Raw genomic sequence first — 23,044 nt, forward strand, 5'->3', positions numbered from 1 at the left:
TAGTGGCGATGGATGCCGAGAAAGCATTTGATAGAGTGGAGTGGGATTATTTGTGGGAGGTGTTGAGGAGATTTGGTTTTGGAGAGGGGTATGTTAGATGGGTGCAGCTGTTGTATAGGGCCCCGATGGCGAGCGTGGTCACGAATGGATGGGGATCTGCATATTTTCGGCTCCATAGAGGGACAAGGCAGGGATGCCCTCTGTCCCCATTATTGTTTGCACTGGCGATTGAGCCCCTGGCGATAGCGTTGAGGGGTTCCAAGAAGTGGAGGGGAGTACTTAGAGGAGGAGAAGAACACCGGGTATCTTTGTATGCGGACGATTTGCTACTATACGTGGCAGACCCGGCGGAGGGGATGCCAGAAATAATGCGGATACTTGGGGAGTTTGGGGATTTTTCAGGGTATAAATTGAACATGGGGAAAAGTGAGTTGTTTGTGGTGCATCCAGGGGAGCAGAGTAGAGAAATAGAGGACCTACCGTTGAGGAAGGTAACAAAGGGACTTTCGTTACCTGGGGATCCAGATAGCCAAGAATTGGGGCACATTGCATAGGTTAAATTTAACGCGGTTGGTGGAACAAATGGAGGAGGATTTCAAGAGATGGGATATGGTATCCCTGTCACGGGCAGGGAGGGTGCAGGCGGTTAAGATGGTGGTCCTCCCGCGATTCCTCTTTGTGTTTCAGTGCCTCTCGGTGGTGATCACGAAGGCTTTTTTTAAAAGGATTGAAAAGAGCATCATGGGTTTTGTGTGGGCCGGGAAGACCCCGAGAGTGAGGAAGGGATTCTTACAGCGTAGCAGGGATAGGGGGGGGCTGGCACTACCGAGCCTAAGTGAGTATTATTGGGCCGCTAATATTTCAATGGTGAGTAAGTGGATGGGAGAGGAGGAGGGAGCGGCGTGGAAGAGATTAGAGAGGGCGTCCTGTAGGGGGACTAGCCTACAGGCGATGGTGACAGCCCCATTGCCGTTCTCACCGAGGAACTACACCACAAGCCCGGTGGTGGTGGCTACACTGAAGATTTGGGGACAGTGGAGACGGCATAGGGGAAAGACTGGAGCCTTGGGGGGGGGGTCCCCGATAAGAAAACAACCATAGGTTTGCCCCGGGGGGAATGGATGGGGGATATGGAATGTGGCAAAGAGCAGGAATAACGCAACTGAAAGATCTGTTTGTGGATGGGAAGTTCGCGAGTCTGGGAGCGCTGACCGAGAAATATGGGTTGCCCCAAGGGAATGCATTCAGGTATATGCAACTGAGGGCTTTTGCGAGGCAACAGGTGAGGGAATTCCCGCAGCTCCCGACACAAGAGGTGCAGGACAGAGTGATCTCAAAGACATGGGTGGGGGATGGTAAGGTGTCAGATATATATAGGGAAATGAGGGACGAAGGGGAGACTATGGTAGAAGAACTAAAAGGGAAATGGGAAGAAGAGCTGGGGGAGGAGATCGAGGAGGGGCTGTGGGCAGATGCCCTCAGCAGGGTAAACTCGTCGTCCTCGTGTGCCAGGCTAAGCCTGATTCAGTTTAAGGTATTACACAGGGCGCATATGACTGGAGCACGGCTCAGTAAATTTTTTGGGGTGGAGGATAGGTGTGCGAGATGCTCGAGAAGCCCAGCGAATCATACCCATATGTTTTGGTCATGCCCGGCACTACAGGGGTTTTGGATGGGGGTGACAAAGGTGCTTTCAAAAGTAGTGGGGGTCCGGGTCGAACCAAGCTGGGGGTTGGCTATATTTGGGGTTGCACAAGAGCCGGGAGTGCAGGAGGCGAAAGAGGCCGATGTTTTGGCCTTTGCGTCCCTAGTAGCCCGGCGCAGGATATTGTTAATGTGGAAAGAAGCCAAGCCCCCGGGGGTGGAGACCTGGATAAATGACATGGCAGGGTTTATAAAGCTGGAGTGGATTAAGTTCGTTCTAAGGGGGTCGGCTCAAGGGTTCACCAGGCGGTGGCAACCGTTCGTCGAATACCTCGCAGAAAGATAGATGGAATGGAAAAAAGAAGGCAGCAGCAGCAGCCCAGGATCGGGGGGTGGAGGGGGGGGGGGGGGGAGTGGAGGAGGAACCAGAAGGACTCTCAGGGTTGTTAATATATACTGTATAGTATGTATAGGTCGTTGCTACAGATAATTATATATTGGACTGTTAAATTATATTCTTGGAGAGTGTTACTTGTGATAAGGCAGTTGCCAATTAGGGTTAGTTTTCATTTTTGTTATTTATTATTTATTCTTTTTTTTTTTGTTTATAAAATAGGTCATTGTTATTTGTGTTGTTATAATATTGTGTAAAGGATGCACATTGTACTGTGTTGGTTGACCAAAAATTTTCAATAAAATATTTCTAAAAAAAAAAATTTGAACCGGGGGACTTATTGGGAGAGATCGTCAAAAGCCTGGTCAAAGAAGTGTGGCTTTAAGGAACAGGAGGAGAGAGGGGCCGGGCATCGGGAAGGCTTAAGGCAAGGAATTCCAAAGCTTAGAGCTGGAACTGCTGAAAGCAGCACAATGGTAGAGAAAAGGAATTTGGGCTTGGACAAGAGGCCAGAATTGGTGGAGGTTACAGAGATAGGGAGAGTTGTTGCCGCTGGAGGAGGTTACAGAGATGGGGAGAGTTGTTGTCGCTGGAGGAGGTTACGGAGATGGGGAGAGTTGTTGCAGCTGGAGGAGGTTACGGAGATGGGGAGAGTTGTTGCAGCTGGAGGAGGTTACAGAGATGGGGAGAGTTGTTGCCGCTGGAGGAGGTTACAGAGATGGGGAGAGTTGTTGCAGCTGGAGGAGGTTACAGAGATGGGGAGAGTTGTTGTCGCTGGAGGAGGTTACAGAGATTGGGAGAGTTGTTGCAGCTGGAGGAGGTTACAGAGATGGGGAGAGTTGTTGTCGTTGGAGGAGGTTACAGAGATGGGGAGAGTTGTTGCAGCTGGAGGAGGTTACAGAGATGGGGAGAGTTGTTGTCGCTGGAGGAGGTTACAGAGATGGGGAGAGTTGTTGCCGCTGGAGGAGGTTACAGAGAGAGGGAGAGTTGTTGCCGCTGGAGGAGGTTACAGAGATTGGGAGAGTTGTTGCCGCTGGAGGAGGTTACGGAGATGGGGAGAGTTGTTGCAGCTGGAGGAGGTTACGGAGATGGGGAGAGTTGTTGCAGCTGGAGGAGGTTACGGAGATGGGGAGAGTTGTTGCAGCTGGAGGAGGTTACAGAGATGGGGAGAGTTGTTGCCGCTGGAGGAGGTTACAGAGATGGGGAGAGTTGTTCCAGCTGGAGGAGGTTACAGAGATGGGGAGAGTTGTTGTCGCTGGAGGAGGTTACAGAGATGGGGAGAGTTGTTGCCGCTGGAGGAGGTTACAGAGATGGGGAGAGGTGTTGCAGCTGGAGGAGGTTACAGAGATAGGGAGAGTTGTTGCAGCTGGAGGAGGTTACGGAGATGGGGAGAGTTGTTGCCGCTGGAGGAGGTTACAGAGATAGGGAGAGTTGCCGCTGGAGGAGGTTACAGAGATGGGGAGAGTTGTTGCAGCTGGAGGAGGTTACGGAGATGGGGAGAGTTGTTGTCGCTGGAGGAGGTTACAGAGATTGGGAGAGATGTTGCCGCTGGAGGAGGTTACAGAGAGAGGGAGAGTTGTTGTCGCTGGAGGAGGTTACAGAGATTGGGAGAGTTGCCGCTGGAGGAGGTTACAGAGAGAGGGAGAGTTGTTGCAGCTGGAGGAGGTTACAGAGATGGGGAGAGTTGTTGTCGCTGGAGGAGGTTACAGAGATGGGGAGAGTTGTTGCAGCTGGAGGAGGTTACGGAGATGGGGAGAGTTGTTGCAGCTGGCGGTGATTGGAGATATAGGGAGAGTTGTGAGGGCAGGAGGAAATTACAGAGATAGGGAGGGGTGTAGGGGTTGGTGGAGGTTACAGAGATGGGGGGGGTGTAGGAGTTGGATGAAGATACAGAGATAGGGAGGGGTGTAGGGGTTGGTGGAGGTTACAGAGATTGGGAGAGTTGTTGTCGCTGGAGGAGGTTACGGAGATGGGGAGAGTTGTTGCAGCTGGAGGAGGTTACGGAGATAGGGAGAGTTGCCGCTGGAGGAGGTTACAGAGATTGGGAGAGTTGTTGCAGCTGGAGGAGGTTACAGAGATGGGGAGAGTTGTTGTCGCTGGAGGAGGTTACAGAGATGGGGAGAGTTGTTGCAGCTGGAGGAGGTTACAGAGATGGGGAGAGTTGTTGTCGCTGGAGGAGGTTACAGAGATGGGGAGAGTTGTTGCCGCTGGAGGAGGTTACAGAGAGAGGGAGAGTTGTTGCCGCTGGAGGAGGTTACGGAGATGGGGAGAGTTGTTGTCGCTGGAGGAGGTTACAGAGATAGGGAGAGTTGCCGCTGGAGGAGGTTACAGAGAGAGGGAGAGTTGTTGATGCTGGAGGAGGTTACAGAGATAGGGAGAGTTGTTGCAGCTGGAGGAGGTTACAGAGATAGGGAGAGTTGTTGCAGCTGAAGGAGGTTAGAGAGATAGGGAGAGTTGTTGCAGCTGGAGAAGGTTACAGAGATGGGGAGAGTTGTTGCAGCTGGAGGAGGTTACAGAGATGGGGAGAGTTGCTGCTGGAGGAGGTTACAGAGATAGGGAGAGTTGCCGCTGGAGGAGGTTACAGAGATAGGGAGAGTTGTTGCAGCTGGAGGAGGTTACAGAGATTGGGAGAGTTGTTGCAGCTGGAGGAGGTTACAGAGATGGGGAGAGTTGTTCCCGCTGGAGGAGGTCACAGAGATGGGGAGAGTTGTTGCCGCTGGAGGAGGTTACGGAGCTGGGGAGAGTTGTTGCCGCTGGAGGAGGTTACAGAGATGGGGAGAGTTGCCGCTGGAGGAGGTCACAGAGATGGGGAGAGTTGTTGCCGCTGGAGGAGGTCACAGAGATGGGGAGAGTTGTTGCCGCTGGAGGAGGTTACAGAGATGGGGAGAGTTGTTGCAGCTGGAGGAGGTTACAGAGATGGGGAGAGTTGCCGCTGGAGGAGGTTACAGAGATGGGGAGAGTTGCCGCTGGAGGAGGTTACAGAGATAGGGAGAGTTGTTGCAGCTGGAGGAGGATACAGAGATTGGGAGAGTTGTTGCAGCTGGAGGAGGTTACAGAAATTGGGAGAGTTGTTGCCGCTGGAGGAGGTTACAGAGATGGGGAGAGTTGTTGCCGCTGGAGGAGGTTACAGAAATTGGGAGAGTTGTTGCCGCTGGAGGAGGTTACAGAGATGGGGAGAGTTGTTGCCGCTGGAGGAGGTTACAGAGATGGGGAGAGTTGTTGCCGCTGGAGGAGGTCACAGAGATGGGGAGAGTTGTTGCCGCTGGAGGAGGTCACAGAGATGGGGGGAGTTGTTGCCGCTGGAGGAGGTTACAGAGATGGGGAGAGTTGTTGCAGCTGGAGCAGGTTACAGAGATGGGGAGAGTTGCCGCTGGAGGAGGTTACAGAGATGGGGAGAGTTGCCGCTGGAGGAGGTTACATAGATAGGGAGAGTTGTTGCCGCTGGAGGAGGTTACGGAGATGGGGAGAGTTGTTGTCGCTGGAGGAGGTTACAGAGATTGGGAGAGTTGTTGTCGCTGGAGGAGGTTACGGAGATGGGGAGAGTTGTTGTCGCTGGAGGAGGTTACAGAGATGGGGAGAGTTGCCGATGGAGGAGGTTACAGAGATGGGGAGAGTTGTTGTCGCTGGAGGAGGTTACGGAGATGGGGAGAGTTGTTGTCGCTGGAGGAGGTTACGGAGATGGGGAGAGTTGTTGTCGCTGGAGGAGGTTACAGAGATTGGGAGAGTTGTTGTCGCTGGAGGAGGTTACGGAGATGGGGAGAGTTGTTGTCGCTGGAGGAGGTTACAGAGATGGGGAGAGTTGCCGCTGGAGGAGGTTACAGAGATGGGGAGAGTTGTTGTCGCTGGAGGAGGTTACAGAGATGGGGAGAGTTGTTGTCGCTGGAGGAGGTTACGGAGATGGGGAGAGTTGTTGTCGCTGGAGGAGGTTACAGAGATTGGGAGAGTTGTTGTCGCTGGAGGAGGTTACGGAGATGGGGAGAGTTGTTGTCGCTGGAGGAGGTTACAGAGATGGGGAGAGTTGCCGCTGGAGGAGGTTACAGAGATGGGGAGAGTTGTTGTCGCTGGAGGAGGTTACGGAGATGGGGAGAGTTGTTGCAGCTGGAGGAGGTTACGGAGATAGGGAGAGTTGCCGCTGGAGGAGGTTACAGAGATTGGGAGAGTTGTTGCAGCTGGAGGAGGTTACAGAGATGGGGAGAGTTGTTGTCGCTGGAGGAGGTTACAGAGATGGGGAGAGTTGTTGCCGCTGGAGGAGGTTACAGAGAGAGGGAGAGTTGTTGCCGCTGGAGGAGGTTACGGAGATGGGGAGAGTTGTTGTCGCTGGAGGAGGTTACAGAGATAGGGAGAGTTGCCGCTGGAGGAGGTTACAGAGAGAGGGAGAGTTGTTGATGCTGGAGGAGGTTACAGAGATAGGGAGAGTTGTTGCAGCTGGAGGAGGTTACAGAGATAGGGAGAGTTGTTGCAGCTGGAGGAGGTTAGAGAGATAGGGAGAGTTGTTGCAGCTGGAGAAGGTTACAGAGGTGGGGAGAGTTGTTGCAGCTGGAGGAGGTTACAGAGATGGGGAGAGTTGCTGCTGGAGGAGGTTACAGAGATAGGGAGAGTTGCCGCTGGAGGAGGTTACAGAGATAGGGAGAGTTGTTGCAGCTGGAGGAGGTTACAGAGATTGGGAGAGTTGTTGCAGCTGGAGGAGGTTACAGAGATGGGGAGAGTTGTTCCCGCTGGAGGAGGTCACAGAGATGGGGAGAGTTGTTGCCGCTGGAGGAGGTTACAGAGATGGGGAGAGTTGTTGCAGCTGGAGGAGGTTACAGAGATGGGGAGAGTTGCCGCTGGAGGAGGTCACAGAGATGGGGAGAGTTGCCGCTGGTGGAGGTTACAGAGATTGGGAGAGTTGTTGCTGCTGGAGGAGGTTACAGAGATTGGGAGAGTTGTTGCTGCTGGAGGAGGTTACGGAGATGGGGAGAGTTGTTGCAGCTGGAGGAGGTTACGGAGATGGGGAGAGTTGTTGCAGCTGGAGGAGGTTTCAGAGATGGGGAGAGTTGTTGCCGCTGGAGGAGGTTTCAGAGATGGGGAGAGTTGTTGCAGCTGGAGGAGGTTACAGAGATGGGGAGAGTTGTTGTCGCTGGAGGAGGTTACAGAGATGGGGAGAGTTGCCGCTGGAGGAGGTTACAGAGATGTGGAGAGTTGCCGCTGGAGGAGGTTACAGAGATAGGGAGAGTTGTTGCAGCTGGAGGAGGTTACAGAGATTGGGAGAGTTGTTGCAGCTGGAGGAGGTTACAGAGATTGGGAGAGTTGTTGCAGCTGGAGGAGGTTACAGAGATAGGGAGAGTTGTTGCAGCTGGAGGAGGTTACAGAGATGGGGAGAGTTGTTGTCGCTGGAGGAGGTTACAGAGAGAGGGAGAGTTGTTGCAGCTGGAGGAGGTTACGGAGATGGTGAGAGTTGCCGCTGGAGGAGGTTACAGAGATGGGGAGAGTTGCCGCTGGAGGAGGTTACAGAGATAGGGAGAGTTGTTGCAGCTGGAGGAGGTTACAGAGATTGGGAGAGTTGTTGCAGCTGGAGGAGGTTACGGAGATGGGGAGAGCTGCCGCTGGAGGAGGTTACGGAGATGGGGAGAGTTGTTGCAGCTGGAGGAGGTTACAGAGATAGGGAGAGTTGTTGCAGCTGGAGGAGGTTACAGAGATAGGGAGAGTTGTTGCCGCTGGAGGAGGTTACAGAGATGGGGAGAGTTGTTGCAGCTGGAGGAGGTTACAGAGATTGGGAGAGTTGTTGCCGCTGGAGGAGGTTACAGAGATAGGGAGAGTTGTTGCAGCTGGAGGAGGTTACAGAGATGGGGAGAGTTGCCGCTGGAGGAGGTTACAGTGATAGGGAGAGTTGTTGCAGCTGGAGGAGGTTACAGAGATTGGGAGAGTTGTTGCAGCTGGAGGAGGTTACGGAGATGGGGAGAGTTGCCACTGTAGGAGGTGACAGAGATTGGGAGAGTTGTTGCTGCTGGAGGAGGTTACAGAGATTGGGAGAGTTGTTGCTGCTGGAGGAGGTTACGGAGATGGGGAGAGTTGTTGCAGCTGGAGGAGGTTACGGAGATGGGGAGAGTTGTTGCAGCTGGAGGAGGTTACAGAGATTGGGAGAGTTGTTGCAGCTGGAGGAGGTTACAGAGATGGGGAGAGTTGTTGTCGCTGGAGGAGGTTACGGAGATGGGGAGAGTTGTTGTCGCTGGAGGAGGTTACAGAGATTGGGAGAGTTGTTGTCGCTGGAGGAGGTTACGGAGATGGGGAGAGTTGTTGTCGCTGGAGGAGGTTACAGAGATGGGGAGAGTTGCCGCTGGAGGAGGTTACAGAGATGGGGAGAGTTGTTGTCGCTGGAGGAGGTTACAGAGATGGGGAGAGTTGTTGTCGCTGGAGGAGGTTACGGAGATGGGGAGAGTTGTTGTCGCTGGAGGAGGTTACAGAGATTGGGAGAGTTGTTGTCGCTGGAGGAGGTTACGGAGATGGGGAGAGTTGTTGTCGCTGGAGGAGGTTACAGAGATGGGGAGAGTTGCCGCTGGAGGAGGTTACAGAGATGGGGAGAGTTGTTGTCGCTGGAGGAGGTTACGGAGATGGGGAGAGTTGTTGCAGCTGGAGGAGGTTACGGAGATAGGGAGAGTTGCCGCTGGAGGAGGTTACAGAGATTGGGAGAGTTGTTGCAGCTGGAGGAGGTTACAGAGATGGGGAGAGTTGTTGTCGCTGGAGGAGGTTACAGAGATGGGGAGAGTTGTTGCCGCTGGAGGAGGTTACAGAGAGAGGGAGAGTTGTTGCCGCTGGAGGAGGTTACGGAGATGGGGAGAGTTGTTGTCGCTGGAGGAGGTTACAGAGATAGGGAGAGTTGCCGCTGGAGGAGGTTACAGAGAGAGGGAGAGTTGTTGATGCTGGAGGAGGTTACAGAGATAGGGAGAGTTGTTGCAGCTGGAGGAGGTTACAGAGATAGGGAGAGTTGTTGCAGCTGGAGGAGGTTAGAGAGATAGGGAGAGTTGTTGCAGCTGGAGAAGGTTACAGAGGTGGGGAGAGTTGTTGCAGCTGGAGGAGGTTACAGAGATGGGGAGAGTTGCTGCTGGAGGAGGTTACAGAGATAGGGAGAGTTGCCGCTGGAGGAGGTTACAGAGATAGGGAGAGTTGTTGCAGCTGGAGGAGGTTACAGAGATTGGGAGAGTTGTTGCAGCTGGAGGAGGTTACAGAGATGGGGAGAGTTGTTCCCGCTGGAGGAGGTCACAGAGATGGGGAGAGTTGTTGCCGCTGGAGGAGGTTACAGAGATGGGGAGAGTTGTTGCAGCTGGAGGAGGTTACAGAGATGGGGAGAGTTGCCGCTGGAGGAGGTCACAGAGATGGGGAGAGTTGCCGCTGGTGGAGGTTACAGAGATTGGGAGAGTTGTTGCTGCTGGAGGAGGTTACAGAGATTGGGAGAGTTGTTGCTGCTGGAGGAGGTTACGGAGATGGGGAGAGTTGTTGCAGCTGGAGGAGGTTACGGAGATGGGGAGAGTTGTTGCAGCTGGAGGAGGTTTCAGAGATGGGGAGAGTTGTTGCCGCTGGAGGAGGTTTCAGAGATGGGGAGAGTTGTTGCAGCTGGAGGAGGTTACAGAGATGGGGAGAGTTGTTGTCGCTGGAGGAGGTTACAGAGATGGGGAGAGTTGCCGCTGGAGGAGGTTACAGAGATGTGGAGAGTTGCCGCTGGAGGAGGTTACAGAGATAGGGAGAGTTGTTGCAGCTGGAGGAGGTTACAGAGATTGGGAGAGTTGTTGCAGCTGGAGGAGGTTACAGAGATTGGGAGAGTTGTTGCAGCTGGAGGAGGTTACAGAGATAGGGAGAGTTGTTGCAGCTGGAGGAGGTTACAGAGATGGGGAGAGTTGTTGTCGCTGGAGGAGGTTACAGAGAGAGGGAGAGTTGTTGCAGCTGGAGGAGGTTACGGAGATGGTGAGAGTTGCCGCTGGAGGAGGTTACAGAGATGGGGAGAGTTGCCGCTGGAGGAGGTTACAGAGATAGGGAGAGTTGTTGCAGCTGGAGGAGGTTACAGAGATTGGGAGAGTTGTTGCAGCTGGAGGAGGTTACGGAGATGGGGAGAGCTGCCGCTGGAGGAGGTTACGGAGATGGGGAGAGTTGTTGCAGCTGGAGGAGGTTACAGAGATAGGGAGAGTTGTTGCAGCTGGAGGAGGTTACAGAGATAGGGAGAGTTGTTGCCGCTGGAGGAGGTTACAGAGATGGGGAGAGTTGTTGCAGCTGGAGGAGGTTACAGAGATTGGGAGAGTTGTTGCCGCTGGAGGAGGTTACAGAGATAGGGAGAGTTGTTGCAGCTGGAGGAGGTTACAGAGATGGGGAGAGTTGCCGCTGGAGGAGGTTACAGTGATAGGGAGAGTTGTTGCAGCTGGAGGAGGTTACAGAGATTGGGAGAGTTGTTGCAGCTGGAGGAGGTTACGGAGATGGGGAGAGTTGCCACTGTAGGAGGTGACAGAGATTGGGAGAGTTGTTGCTGCTGGAGGAGGTTACAGAGATTGGGAGAGTTGTTGCTGCTGGAGGAGGTTACGGAGATGGGGAGAGTTGTTGCAGCTGGAGGAGGTTACGGAGATGGGGAGAGTTGTTGCAGCTGGAGGAGGTTACAGAGATTGGGAGAGTTGTTGCAGCTGGAGGAGGTTACAGAGATAGGGAGAGTTGTTGCAGCTGGAGGAGGTTACAGAGATGGGGAGAGTTGTTGTCGCTGGAGGAGGTTACAGAGAGAGGGAGAGCTGTTGCAGCTGGAGGAGGTTACGGAGATGGGGAGAGTTGCCGCTGGAGGATGTTACGGAGATGGGGAGAGTTGTTGCAGCTGGAGGAGGTTACAGAGATGGGGAGAGTTGTTGCAGCTGGAGGAGGTTACAGAGATAGGGAGAGTTGTTGCAGCTGGAGGAGGTTACAGAGATGGGGAGAGTTGTTGTCGCTGGAGGAGGTTACAGAGAGAGGGAGAGCTGTTGCAGCTGGAGGAGGTTACGGAGATGGGGAGAGTTGCCGCTGGAGGAGGTTACAGAGATGGGGAGAGTTGCCGCTGGAGGAGGTTACAGAGATGGGGAGAGTTGCCGCTGGAGGAGGTTACAGAGATTGGGAGAGTTGTTGCAGCTGGAGGAGGTTACGGAGATGGGGAGAGTTGCCGCTGGAGGAGGTTACGGAGATGGGGAGAGTTGTTGCAGCTGGAGGAGGTTACAGAGATAGGGAGAGTTGTTGCAGCTGGAGGAGGTTACAGAGATGGGGAGAGTTGTTGCAGCTGGAGGAGGTTACAGAGAGGGAGAGTTGTTGCCGCTGGAGGAGGTTACAGAGATGGGGAGAGCTGTTGCAGCTGGAGGAGGTTACAGAGATTGGGAGAGTTGTTGCCGCTGGAGGAGGTTACAGAGATAGGGAGAGTTGTTGCAGCTGGAGGAGGTTACAGAGATGGGGAGAGTTGCCGCTGGAGGAGGTTACAGTGATAGGGAGAGTTGTTGCAGCTGGAGGAGGTTACAGAGATGGGGAGAGTTGTTGTCGCTGGAGGAGGTTACAGAGAGAGGGAGAGTTGTTGCAGCTGGAGGAGGTTACGGAGATGGGGAGAGTTGCCGCTGGAGGAGGTTACAGAGATGGGGAGAGTTGCCGCTGGAGGAGGTTACAGAGATAGGGAGAGTTGTTGCAGCTGGAGGAGGTTACAGAGATTGGGAGAGTTGTTGCAGCTGGAGGAGGTTACGGAGATGGGGAGAGTTGCCGCTGGAGGAGGTTACGGAGATGGGGAGAGTTGTTGCAGCTGGAGGAGGTTACAGAGATAGGGAGAGTTGTTGCTGCTGGAGGAGGTTACAGAGATGGGGAGAGTTGTTGCTGCTGGAGGAGGTTACAGAGATTGGGAGAGTTGTTGTCGCTGGAGGAGGTTACAGAGATTGGGAGAGTTGCCGCTGGAGGAGGTTACAGAGAGAGGGAGAGTTGTTGTCGCTGGAGGAGGTTACGGAGATGGGGAGAGTTGTTGTCGCTGGAGGAGGTTACAGAGATGGGGAGAGTTGTTGTCGCTGGAGGAGGTTACGGAGATGGGGAGAGTTGTTGCCGCTGGAGGAGGTTACAGAGAGAGGGAGAGTTGTTGCCGCTGGAGGAGGTTACAGAGATGGGTAGAGTTGCCGCTGGAGGAGGTTACAGAGAGAGGGAGAGTTGTTGCCGCTGGAGGAGGTTACAGAGATGGGGAGAGTTGTTGCAGCTGGAGGAGGTTACAGAGATGTTGAGAGTTGTTGCAGCTGGAGGAGGTTACAGAGATTGGGAGAGTTGTTGCCGCTGGAGGAGGTTACAGAGATAGGGAGAGTTGTTGCAGCTGGAGGAGGTTACAGAGATGGGGAGAGTTGCCGCTGGAGGAGGTTACAGTGATAGGGAGAGTTGTTGCAGCTGGAGGAGGTTACAGTGATAGGGAGAGTTGTTGCAGCTGGAGGAGGTTACAGAGATGGGGAGAGTTGTTGTCGCTGGAGGAGGTTACAGAGAGAGGGAGAGTTGTTGCAGCTGGAGGAGGTTACGGAGATGGGGAGAGTTGCCGCTGGAGGAGGTTACAGAGATGGGGAGAGTTGCCGCTGGAGGAGGTTACAGAGATAGGGAGAGTTGTTGCAGCTGGAGGAGGTTACAGAGATTGGGAGAGTTGTTGCAGCTGGAGGAGGTTACGGAGATGGGGAGAGTTGCCGCTGGAGGAGGTTACGGAGATGGGGAGAGTTGTTGCAGCTGGAGGAGGTTACAGAGATAGGGAGAGTTGTTGCTGCTGGAGGAGGTTACAGAGATGGGGAGAGTTGTTGCTGCTGGAGGAGGTTACGGAGATGGGGAGAGTTGTTGCAGCTGGAGGAGGTTACAGAGATAGGGAGAGTTGTTGCAGCTGGAGGAGGTTACAGAGATGGGGAGAGTTGTTGTCGCTGGAGGAGGTTACAGAGAGAGGGAGAGCTGTTGCAGCTGGAGGAGGTTACGGAGATGGGGAGAGTTGCCGCTGGAGGAGGTTACAGAGATGGGGAGAGTTGCCGCTGGAGGAGGTTACAGAGATAGGGAGAGTTGTTGCAGCTGGAGGAGGTTACAGAGATTGGGAGAGTTGTTGCAGCTGGAGGAGGTTACGGAGATGGGGAGAGTTGCCGCTGGAGGAGGTTACGGAGATGGGGAGAGTTGTTGCAGCTGGAGGAGGTTACAGAGATGGGGAGAGTTGTTGCAGCTGGAGGAGGTTACAGAGATAGGGAGAGTTGTTGCAGCTGGAGGAGGTTACAGAGATGGGGAGAGTTGTTGTCGCTGGAGGAGGTTACAGAGAGAGGGAGAGCTGTTGCAGCTGGAGGAGGTTACGGAGATGGGGAGAGTTGCCGCTGGAGGAGGTTACAGAGATGGGGAGAGTTGCCGCTGGAGGAGGTTACAGAGATGGGGAGAGTTGCCGCTGGAGGAGGTTACAGAGATTGGGAGAGTTGTTGCAGCTGGAGGAGGTTACGGAGATGGGGAGAGTTGCCGCTGGAGGAGGTTACGGAGATGGGGAGAGTTGTTGCAGCTGGAGGAGGTTACAGAGATAGGGAGAGTTGTTGCAGCTGGAGGAGGTTACAGAGATGGGGAGAGTTGTTGCAGCTGGAGGAGGTTACAGAGAGAGGGAGAGTTGTTGCCGCTGGAGGAGGTTACAGAGATGGGGAGAGCTGTTGCAGCTGGAGGAGGTTACAGAGATTGGGAGAGTTGTTGCCGCTGGAGGAGGTTACAGAGATAGGGAGAGTTGTTGCAGCTGGAGGAGGTTACAGAGATGGGGAGAGTTGCCGCTGGAGGAGGTTACAGTGATAGGGAGAGTTGTTGCAGCTGGAGGAGGTTACAGAGATGGGGAGAGTTGTTGTCGCTGGAGGAGGTTACAGAGAGAGGGAGAGTTGTTGCAGCTGGAGGAGGTTACGGAGATGGGGAGAGTTGCCGCTGGAGGAGGTTACAGAGATGGGGAGAGTTGCCGCTGGAGGAGGTTACAGAGATAGGGAGAGTTGTTGCAGCTGGAGGAGGTTACAGAGATTGGGAGAGTTGTTGCAGCTGGAGGAGGTTACGGAGATGGGGAGAGTTGCCGCTGGAGGAGGTTACGGAGATGGGGAGAGTTGTTGCAGCTGGAGGAGGTTACAGAGATAGGGAGAGTTGTTGCTGCTGGAGGAGGTTACAGAGATAGGGAGAGTTGTTGCTGCTGGAGGAGGTTACAGAGATTGGGAGAGTTGTTGTCGCTGGAGGAGGTTACAGAGATTGGGAGAGTTGTTGCCGCTGGAGGAGGTTACAGAGAGAGGGAGAGTTGTTGTCGCTGGAGGAGGTTACGGAGATGGGGAGAGTTGTTGTCGCTGGAGGAGGTTACAGAGATGGGGAGAGTTGTTGTCGCTGGAGGAGGTTACGGAGATGGGGAGAGTTGTTGCCGCTGGAGGAGGTTACAGAGAGAGGGAGAGTTGTTGCCGCTGGAGGAGGTTACAGAGATGGGGAGAGTTGCCGCTGGAGGAGGTTACAGAGAGAGGGAGAGTTGTTGCCGCTGGAGGAGGTTACAGAGATGGGGAGAGTTGTTGCAGCTGGAGGAGGTTACAGAGATGTTGAGAGTTGTTGCAGCTGGAGGAGGTTACAGAGATTGGGAGAGTTGTTGCCGCTGGAGGAGGTTACAGAGATAGGGAGAGTTGTTGCAGCTGGAGGAGGTTACAGAGATGGGGAGAGTTGCCGCTGGAGGAGGTTACAGTGATAGGGAGAGTTGTTGCAGCTGGAGGAGGTTACAGTGATAGGGAGAGTTGTTGCAGCTGGAGGAGGTTACAGAGATGGGGAGAGTTGTTGTCGCTGGAGGAGGTTACAGAGAGAGGGAGAGTTGTTGCAGCTGGAGGAGGTTACGGAGATGGGGAGAGTTGCCGCTGGAGGAGGTTACAGAGATGGGGAGAGTTGCCGCTGGAGGAGGTTACAGAGATAGGGAGAGTTGTTGCAGCTGGAGGAGGTTACAGAGATTGGGAGAGTTGTTGCAGCTGGAGGAGGTTACGGAGATGGGGAGAGTTGCCGCTGGAGGAGGTTACGGAGATGGGGAGAGTTGTTGCAGCTGGAGGAGGTTACAGAGATTGGGAGAGTTGTTGTCGCTGGAGGAGGTTACAGAGATTGGGAGAGTTGTTGTCGCTGGAGGAGGTTACAGAGATTGGGAGAGTTGTTGTCGCTGGAGGAGGTTACAGAGATGGGGAGAGTTGTTGTCGCTGGAGGAGGTTACGGAGATGGGGAGAGTTGTTGCCGCTGGAGGAGGTTACAGAGAGAGGGAGAGTTGTTGCCGCTGGAGGAGGTTACAGAGATGGGGAGAGTTGTTGCCGCTGGAGGAGGTTACAGAGATGGGGAGAGTTGTTGCAGCTGGAGGAGGTTACAGAGATGTTGAGAGTTGTTGCAGCTGGAGGAGGTTACAGAGATGGGGAGAGTTGTTGCAGCTGGAGGAGGTTACAGAGATGGGGAGAGTTGTTGTCGCTGGAGGAGGTTACAGAGATAGGGAGAGTTGTTGCAGCTGGAGGAGGTTACGGAGATGGGGAGAGTTGTTGCAGCTGGAGGAGGTTACGGAGATGGGGAGAGTTGTTGCCGCTGGAGGAGGTTACAGAGATGGGGAGAGTTGTTGTCGCTGGAGGAGGTTACGGAGATGGGGAGAGTTGTTGCAGCTGGAGGAGGTTACGGAGATGGGGAGAGTTGTTGCCGCTGGAGGAGGTTACAGAGATGGGGAGAGTTGTTGCCGCTGGAGGAGGTTACAGAGATGGGAGAGTTGCCGCTGGAGGAGGTTACAGAGATAGGGAGAGTTGTTGCAGCTGGAGGAGGTTACGGAGATGGGGAGAGTTGTTGCCGCTGGAGGAGGTTACAGAGATGGGGAGAGTTGTTGCCGCTGGAGGAGGTTACAGAGATGGGGAGAGTTGTTGCAGCTGGAGGAGGTTACAGAGATGGGGAGAGTTGTTGTCGCTGGAGGAGGTTACAGAGATGGGGAGAGTTGTTGCCGCTGGAGGAGGTTCCAGAGATGGGGAGAGTTGTTGCCGCTGGAGGAGGTTACAGAGATGGGGAGAGTTGTTGCAGCTGGAGGAGGTTACAGAGATAGGGAGAGTTGTTGTCGCTGGAGGAGGTTACAGAGATTGGGAGAGTTGTTGTCGCTGGAGGAGGTTACAGAGATTGGGAGAGTTGTTGTCGCTGGAGGAGGTTACAGAGATGGGGAGAGTTGTTGCCGCTGGAGGAGGTTACAGAGATGGGGAGAGTTGTTGTCGCTGGAGGAGGTTACAGAGATGGGGAGAGTTGCCGCTGGAGGAGGTTACAGAGATGTGGAGAGTTGTTGCCGCTGGTGGAGGTTACAGAGATGTGGAGAGTTGTTGCCGCTGGAGGAGGTTACAGAGAGAGGGAGAGTTGTTGCAGCTGGAGGAGGTTACAGAGAGAGGGAGAGTTGTTGCAGCTGGAGGAGGTTACAGAGAGAGGGAGAGTTGTTGCCGCTGGAGGAGGTTACAGAGATGGGGAGAGTTGTTGCTGCTGGTGGAGGTTACAGAGATGTGGAGAGTTGTTGCCGCTGGAGGAGGTTACAGAGAGAGGGAGAGTTGTTGCAGCTGGAGGAGGTTACAGAGAGAGGGAGAGTTGTTGCAGCTGGAGGAGGTTACAGAGAGAGGGAGAGTTGTTGCCGCTGGAGGAGGTTACAGAGATGGGGAGAGTTGTTGCCGCTGGTGGAGGTTACAGAGATGTGGAGAGTTGTTGCCGCTGGAGGAGGTTACAGAGAGAGGGAGAGTTGTTGCAGCTGGAGGAGGTTACAGAGAGAGGGAGAGTTGTTGCAGCTGGAGGAGGTTACGGAGATCGGGAGAGTTGTTGTCGCTGGCGGTGATTGGAGAGATAGGGAGAGTTGTGAGGGCAGGAGGAAATTACAGAGAAAGGGAGGGATGTAGGGGTTGGTGGAGGTTACAGAGATGGGGGGGGTGTAGGAGTTGGATGAAGATACAGAGATAGGGAGGGGTGTAGGGGTTGGAGGAGGGTACAGAGATGGGGAAGGGTCTGGGGGTTGGAGGAGGGTACAGAGATAGGGAGGGTTGTGGGAAGCTGGATGAGGCTATAGGGATAGGGAGGGGTGTAGGTTGGAGGAGTGTACAGAGACGGAGGGTTGGAGGAGGTTACAGAGATAGGGAGGGGTGCAGGAGTTGGAGGAGAGTACAGAGACGGATTGGCGTAGGGGTTGGAGGAGGTTATAGAGCTAGAGATAGGTGTAGGGGCTGGAGGAGTGTACAGAGTCAGGGAGGGGCAGAGGGGTTGGAGGAGGTGATAGAGATAGTGAGGGGTATAGGGGCTGGAGGAGGCACTTATCTAGGGTGGGATCTGCAGGTAAAAGAACAGGACCTGGCTGGGAGGGACATTTCGACCCTTCTGGACACCTTGTCCAGTCCATTGAAGTGGCTTTTGTGGGAGTTTTGCCTGAGTGCTTGTGGAGCTTGCTTCAAGGAGCATGCTGACCTTTGTTGGGCTGTCCTTCCATTGAATCTGGACGATGCGTTGGACGAATTGCTGGTGACATTTCTTTGGTACTGTTACGTGTGGCTAATACAGTCCGGATCTCTCTCAAGCACAGGAGTGTGGCGATGACAACTGCTCTTAACAAAAGGTCTTTTATTGATTTGCAGAATCACAGAATTGTTTTGATGCTGAAGGAGGCAGTTCAGCCCATTGTCTCTGTGCTACCCCACCGAATGAGCAACTCACCGAGTGTCACCACCCCCCCGCCTTATCCCCGTAACCCTACACATTCTTCCTTGACAGATAACAGTCTAATTCTCTTTCGAAAGCCTCTATTGAACCTGCCTCTGTCACGGTTTTCGGCAGAACATTCCAGAACTAACCACTCGTTCCTTCTTTTGCCAGTCACTTTAAAATCCCTGCCCCTCTCGTTCCCGAACCTTTGGGAAAGGTTTACCCCCGACTACTTTGTCCTCGCTCCTCATGGGTTTGAACATCTCTGTCGAAGCCCCTCTCCCGCTTCTCTTCTCCAAGGAGAACGATCCCAACTTTTTTTGTAACTGAAGCGCCTCATCCCTGGCACCATTCTCCTGAGTTTTCTCTGCCTCGTTTCCACGTCCTTCCGAACGCGGAGCATCCAGAGCTGGACGCAGCATTCCAGCCGAGGTGGAACCATCTAGCTATCGGGGAAGTAGGTGATTCAGGTGAATGCGTGTCCCCTGCTATGGGCAAGAGGGAAATAACTCTACAGTTTCTGCAGTGAGATTTCTCTCCCTTCCTCAAGACAATTATAATCGGCGCATTCCTGAAGTCAGGGGAGGGTGGAACGGGGGAGGGGAGGGTTATTTTTCTTCCCAAGTGCGTAGGATGAGTGCGTGGCATCCCAACGCGAGCAAATGTCTGTCAGCTTTGAAGACCTCAGCTGGAATACCATCACGGCCGGAGGCTTTTCGTTCTGTTTCATAGAACCATAGAAGGAGGCCATTCGGCCCATTGAGTCTGCACTGACCCTCTGATAGAGCACCCTAACCTAGGCCCACTTCCCCGCCCTCTCCCCGTAACCCCACTTAACTTGCACAGCTTTAGACCCTCGGACAATTTAGTGCGGCCAATCCACCTAACCTGCCCATCTTTGGACTGTGGGAGGAAACCGGAGCACCCGGAGGAAACCCACGCACACACGGGGAGAAATTGCAAAAGGAACACTTGACAGTCACCCGAGGCTGGAATTGAACCCGGGTCTAATGAAGGGAGTCAAAGGTTATCCGGGGTGGGCCGGAATGTGAGGTTGAGGCCCCAATCAGATCATCCATTGTATTGAACAGCAGAGCTGGCTCGAGGGGCCGAATGGCCTCCTCTTGCACCTAATTCATATGCTCCTATGTAAACTGGCTGCCACCGCTGCTTCTCGTCTTGTTTAACAGTGACAAGACCATTCCTGAATTGGTCTCACTGTTACAACACAAAACTGTACAGTCTCCTTTACATAGCCAGGATTTAAGGGGCTTTATCTTATTAGAGCTGATGTCTCCAAGCTGGTGATCAAGTGCGTGAATATGTAGCATTGTCAATTCTGGAATAAAGATTAGGAATTTCTCTTTGAAACTGTTCAAACAGATTAATATTGCATGAACCCTGTTACTGGGCCTTGGATTGACATCAATGAATTCCCGTGTTTAAAGACGGGAATTAATGTCTTGCAAGAAACTTCATTGCAAAATGACAGATCCTTCAAAATAATTTCTGTGCTGATTACAGTGGAGCCAAATGTTTGTCGGACTTAATTGAATAAATGTTCATGTCCCAGCTTCCACAGCTTGAAGTGTAATCATTTCCTTTTATCTTTTTTTATTCGCAGGCGCCTGAAGGTTGGGAGGGATCCTGCAATCAGAGTTATTCGCTCTGGGAAAACCACATCAATGGCCAAGTCGCAGTGGAAAACCTTCCTGTCCCCACTCCTGGGGACGGGGTATATGGCCACCATTTTCATGGTGACCATTTGGGAGGCAGAAGGGACTGAGACGGAAGAGCCCATTGACCTGCCTAATTCCTCATGCTACGGGTCCTTCCAATGTAACCTTGGGATCATACTCCCAATATGGTACCCACAGAACCCGTCCTTGGGAGACAAGGTTGCCAGGGCCATTGTCTATTTTGTTGCCATGCTGTACATGTTCCTTGGCGTCTCCATCATCGCCGATCGCTTCATGTCGTCGATCGAAGTCATCACTTCGCAGGAGAAAGAGATTACGATCACGCTGCCCAACGGTGAGACCAGCATAGCCACCGTGCGCATCTGGAACGAGACGGTGTCCAACTTGACCCTGATGGCCTTGGGCTCCTCAGCGCCGGAGATTCTCTTGTCGCTCATTGAGGTGTGTGGGCACGGCTTCCGGGCTGGGGAATTGGGTCCTGGCACCATCGTCGGCAGCGCAGCCTTCAACATGTTTGTCATCATCGCAATATGCGTCTATTGCATCCCTGAGGGTGAGGTTCGGCGAGTGAAGCATTTGCGTGTGTTCTTTGTCACTGCATCGTGGAGCATCTTTGCCTACATCTGGATGTACCTGATCCTAGCAGTCTTCTCCCCCGGCGTTGTCCAGGTTTGGGAGGGCTTGTTGACCCTCATGTTCTTCCCAGTTTGCGTAGTCTTTGCCTGGATTGCTGATAAGAGGTTACTCTTCTACAAATATGTCTACAAGAGATATCGGGCGGACAAACGCAGGGGCATCATTATTGAGACGGAGGGAGAGCTTCCCAAGGGGATCGAGATGGATGGGAAAATGACCCTGGAGCATGGAGATAGCATCCTTCCCGATGGAACCGTGATCTCTCTGGAGGCCAAAGACTTAGACGAGAGTCGTAAAGAGGCCATCCGGATTCTCAAGGACCTCAAGCAAAAGTACCCAGATCGAGAGCTGGAACAGTTGGTTGAGTTAGCCAATTATTATGCCCTGCTCCACCAGCAGAAGAGCCGGGCCTTCTATCGCATTCAGGCCACCCGAATGATGACGGGCGCGGGGAACATTTTGAAGAAGCATGCTGCCGACCACGCAAAGAGGGCAACGAACCTCCACGAGGCGAGGCCCGACCCAGCCGAGGAGAGGTGCAGCAAACTTTGCTTTGAGCCTGCCAACTACCAGTGCTTTGAGAACTGTGGCCTGGTCACTCTGACCATCGTGTGCAAAGGTGGAGAGCAGAACAGCACCTTCTACGTCGACTACCGGACAGAAGATGGCTCAGCCAACGCTGGCTCGGACTACGAATACAGCGAAGGCACCTTGATCTTCAAGCCAGGCGAAACCTCAAAGGAAATCACGGTCGGCATCATTGACGATGACATATTTGAGGAAGACGAGCATTTCTTTGTTCGCCTCGGGAACCTCAGGAGTGGGGATGCTGAAGGAATGTTTGACTCTGACCCCGCAGAGTACCCCAAAGGGCGCCTTGTTTCCCCTTTGGTTGCCACAGTGACGATCCTGGACGATGACCACGCCGGCATCTTCACGTTTGAGGACAAAATTTACCATGTGAGTGAGAGCGTTGGCATCATGGAGCTGAAGGTGCTGAGGACCTCTGGTGCTCGTGGGACTGTTAACATACCGTACAGGACCGTGGAAGGCACAGCCAGGGGAGGAGGTGTGGACTATGAGGATTCCTATGGGGAGCTGGAATTCCTTAATGATGAGACTGTGTAAGTACACACCAATAGTGGTCACTGTATTAGACAGCAACATAAATAAGCAGGAAAGGGTCCTTCCCCAGGGTTTGAGATGGTTGGGGGGGCAAGGGGGGGGGGGTTTATCGGGTTGAGGGGCAGGTTCCGTGCTGGGAATGTATTCACCAGAATAAGTTGTCTGTAGAGTACTGTAATATGATCCCTTTTCCATGTAGTGTACTGGAACCCTGGTGGGCTCTGCCTCTGCCCCCCCCCCCCCCCCCCCCCCGGACGGAGACCGGCCGCCTGCGGGCGGCACTCAGTTGTTACAGCGATCTCAGGCAGGCAAGTTCTTGTGTAATAAAGCTGATGTTCTCTCGCTCTCATCGTCTAGCAGTGGATTAATGGTACATCAGAAGCTTTCTCTCACATTTCCCCCTTCCCGTCATGATCATTTCCCAAGGGGCAGGGCAGTATTAACAGTGAAAAGTAGGGGACTTCAACACAGTGCTGGACCCAGCACTGGACCGCTCTAGGTCCAGGACGGGTAAGAGGCCGGCTGCGGCCAAGGTGCTCAGGGGGTTTATGGACCAGATGGGGAGAGTGCACCCATGGAGGTTTGTCAGGCCGCTGGCCGGGGAATTTTTCTTCTTTCCCCACGTCCATAGAGCCTACTCCCTGATAGATTTTTTCATTTTGAGTAGGGCGCTAATCCCAAAAGTGGAGGGAATGGAATATTCGGCCATAGCCATCTCGGACCACACCCCGCATTGGGTGGAGCTGGAGGAGAGGGACCAGCGCCCGCTGTGGCACCTTGATGTGGGACTGTTGGTGGATGAGGAGGTGTGCGGGCGGGTGCGGGGGTGCATTGAAAGATACTTGGAGGCCAACGACAACGGGGAGGTGCAGGTGGGGGTAGTCTGGGAGGCGCTGAAGGTGGTGGTCAGGGGAAAGCTGATCTCCATTAGGGCCCACAGGGAGAAGAGAGAGGGGAGGGAGAGGTTGGTGGGGGAGATTTTAAGGGTGGACAGGAAGTATGCAGAGGCCCCCCGAGGAGGGGCTACTCAGGGAGCGACGGAGCCTCCAGACGGAGTTCGACCTGTTGACCACAGGGAAAGCAGAGGCACAGTGGAGGAAAGCGCAGGGGGCGACGTATGAGTATGGGGAGAAGGCGAGTCGGATGCTGGCACACCAGCTTCGTAAGAGGGAGGCAGCGAGGGAGATTGGTGGAGTTAAGGATAGTGGGGGGAATACGGTGCGGAGTGCGGTGAGAATAAACGAGGTATTTAGGGACTTCTATGGGGATCTGTGCAGGTCTGAGCCCCCAGCGGGGAGGAGGGGATGCGACGATTCTTAGTTCAGCTGAGGTTCCCGAGGGTGGAGGAGGAGGAGGTGGCTGGTTTGGGGGCGCCAATTGGGCTGGAGGAGCTGGTTAAAGGATTGGGGAGCATGCAGGCGGGGAAGGCCCCGGATGGGTTCCCGGTTGAATTCTACAGGAAATACGTGGACCTGCTGGGCCCGTTGCTAGTGAGGACTTTCAATAAGGCGAGGGTGGGGGGGACCTCGTCCCCGACAATGTCCGGGGCGCTGATTTCTTTGATCCTGAAGTGGGACAAAGATCCACTGCAATGTGGGTCGTATAGACCGATCTCACTCCTCAATGTTGATGCGAAGTTGCTGGCAAAGGTGCTGGCTACGAGAATTGAGGACTGTGTCCCGGGGGTGATCCATGTGAAGGGTAGGCAATTAAATACAAATGTGCGGAGGCTCCTCAATATGATTATGATGCCCTCGGTGGAGGGGGAAGCGGAGGTAGTGGCAGCTATGGACGCAGAGAAGGCCTTTGACCGGGTGGAGTGGGAGTATCTTTGGGAAGTGTTGCGGAAGTTTGGGTTCGGGGAGGGGGTTCATCAGCTGGGTCAGGTTGC

At 53.9% G+C, this 23,044-nt stretch overlaps 1 protein-coding gene across 5 annotated transcripts in view; it reads left to right on the forward strand.

Moving 5' to 3' along the window:
* LOC140402444 (sodium/calcium exchanger 3-like) overlaps positions 1-23,044 on the forward strand; it is a 532,474-nt gene that overhangs the window by 136,242 nt on the left and 373,188 nt on the right. For 4 of the 5 annotated variants that reach the window (XM_072490232.1, XM_072490229.1, XM_072490234.1 and 1 more), the window contains exon 2: positions 19,317-21,152. In XM_072490232.1, the coding sequence (XP_072346333.1) occupies positions 19,378-21,152 (1,775 nt within the window). In that variant the 5' untranslated portion in view covers positions 19,317-19,377. Of the gene's footprint in view, positions 1-18,141; positions 18,163-19,316; positions 21,153-23,044 lie in introns of those variants that run through there. The other variant, XM_072490233.1, reaches the window with a different exon arrangement.

This window comes from Scyliorhinus torazame, chromosome 25, assembly GCF_047496885.1.
Source record: "Scyliorhinus torazame isolate Kashiwa2021f chromosome 25, sScyTor2.1, whole genome shotgun sequence".
Classification (NCBI taxonomy): domain Eukaryota; kingdom Metazoa; phylum Chordata; class Chondrichthyes; order Carcharhiniformes; family Scyliorhinidae; genus Scyliorhinus; species Scyliorhinus torazame.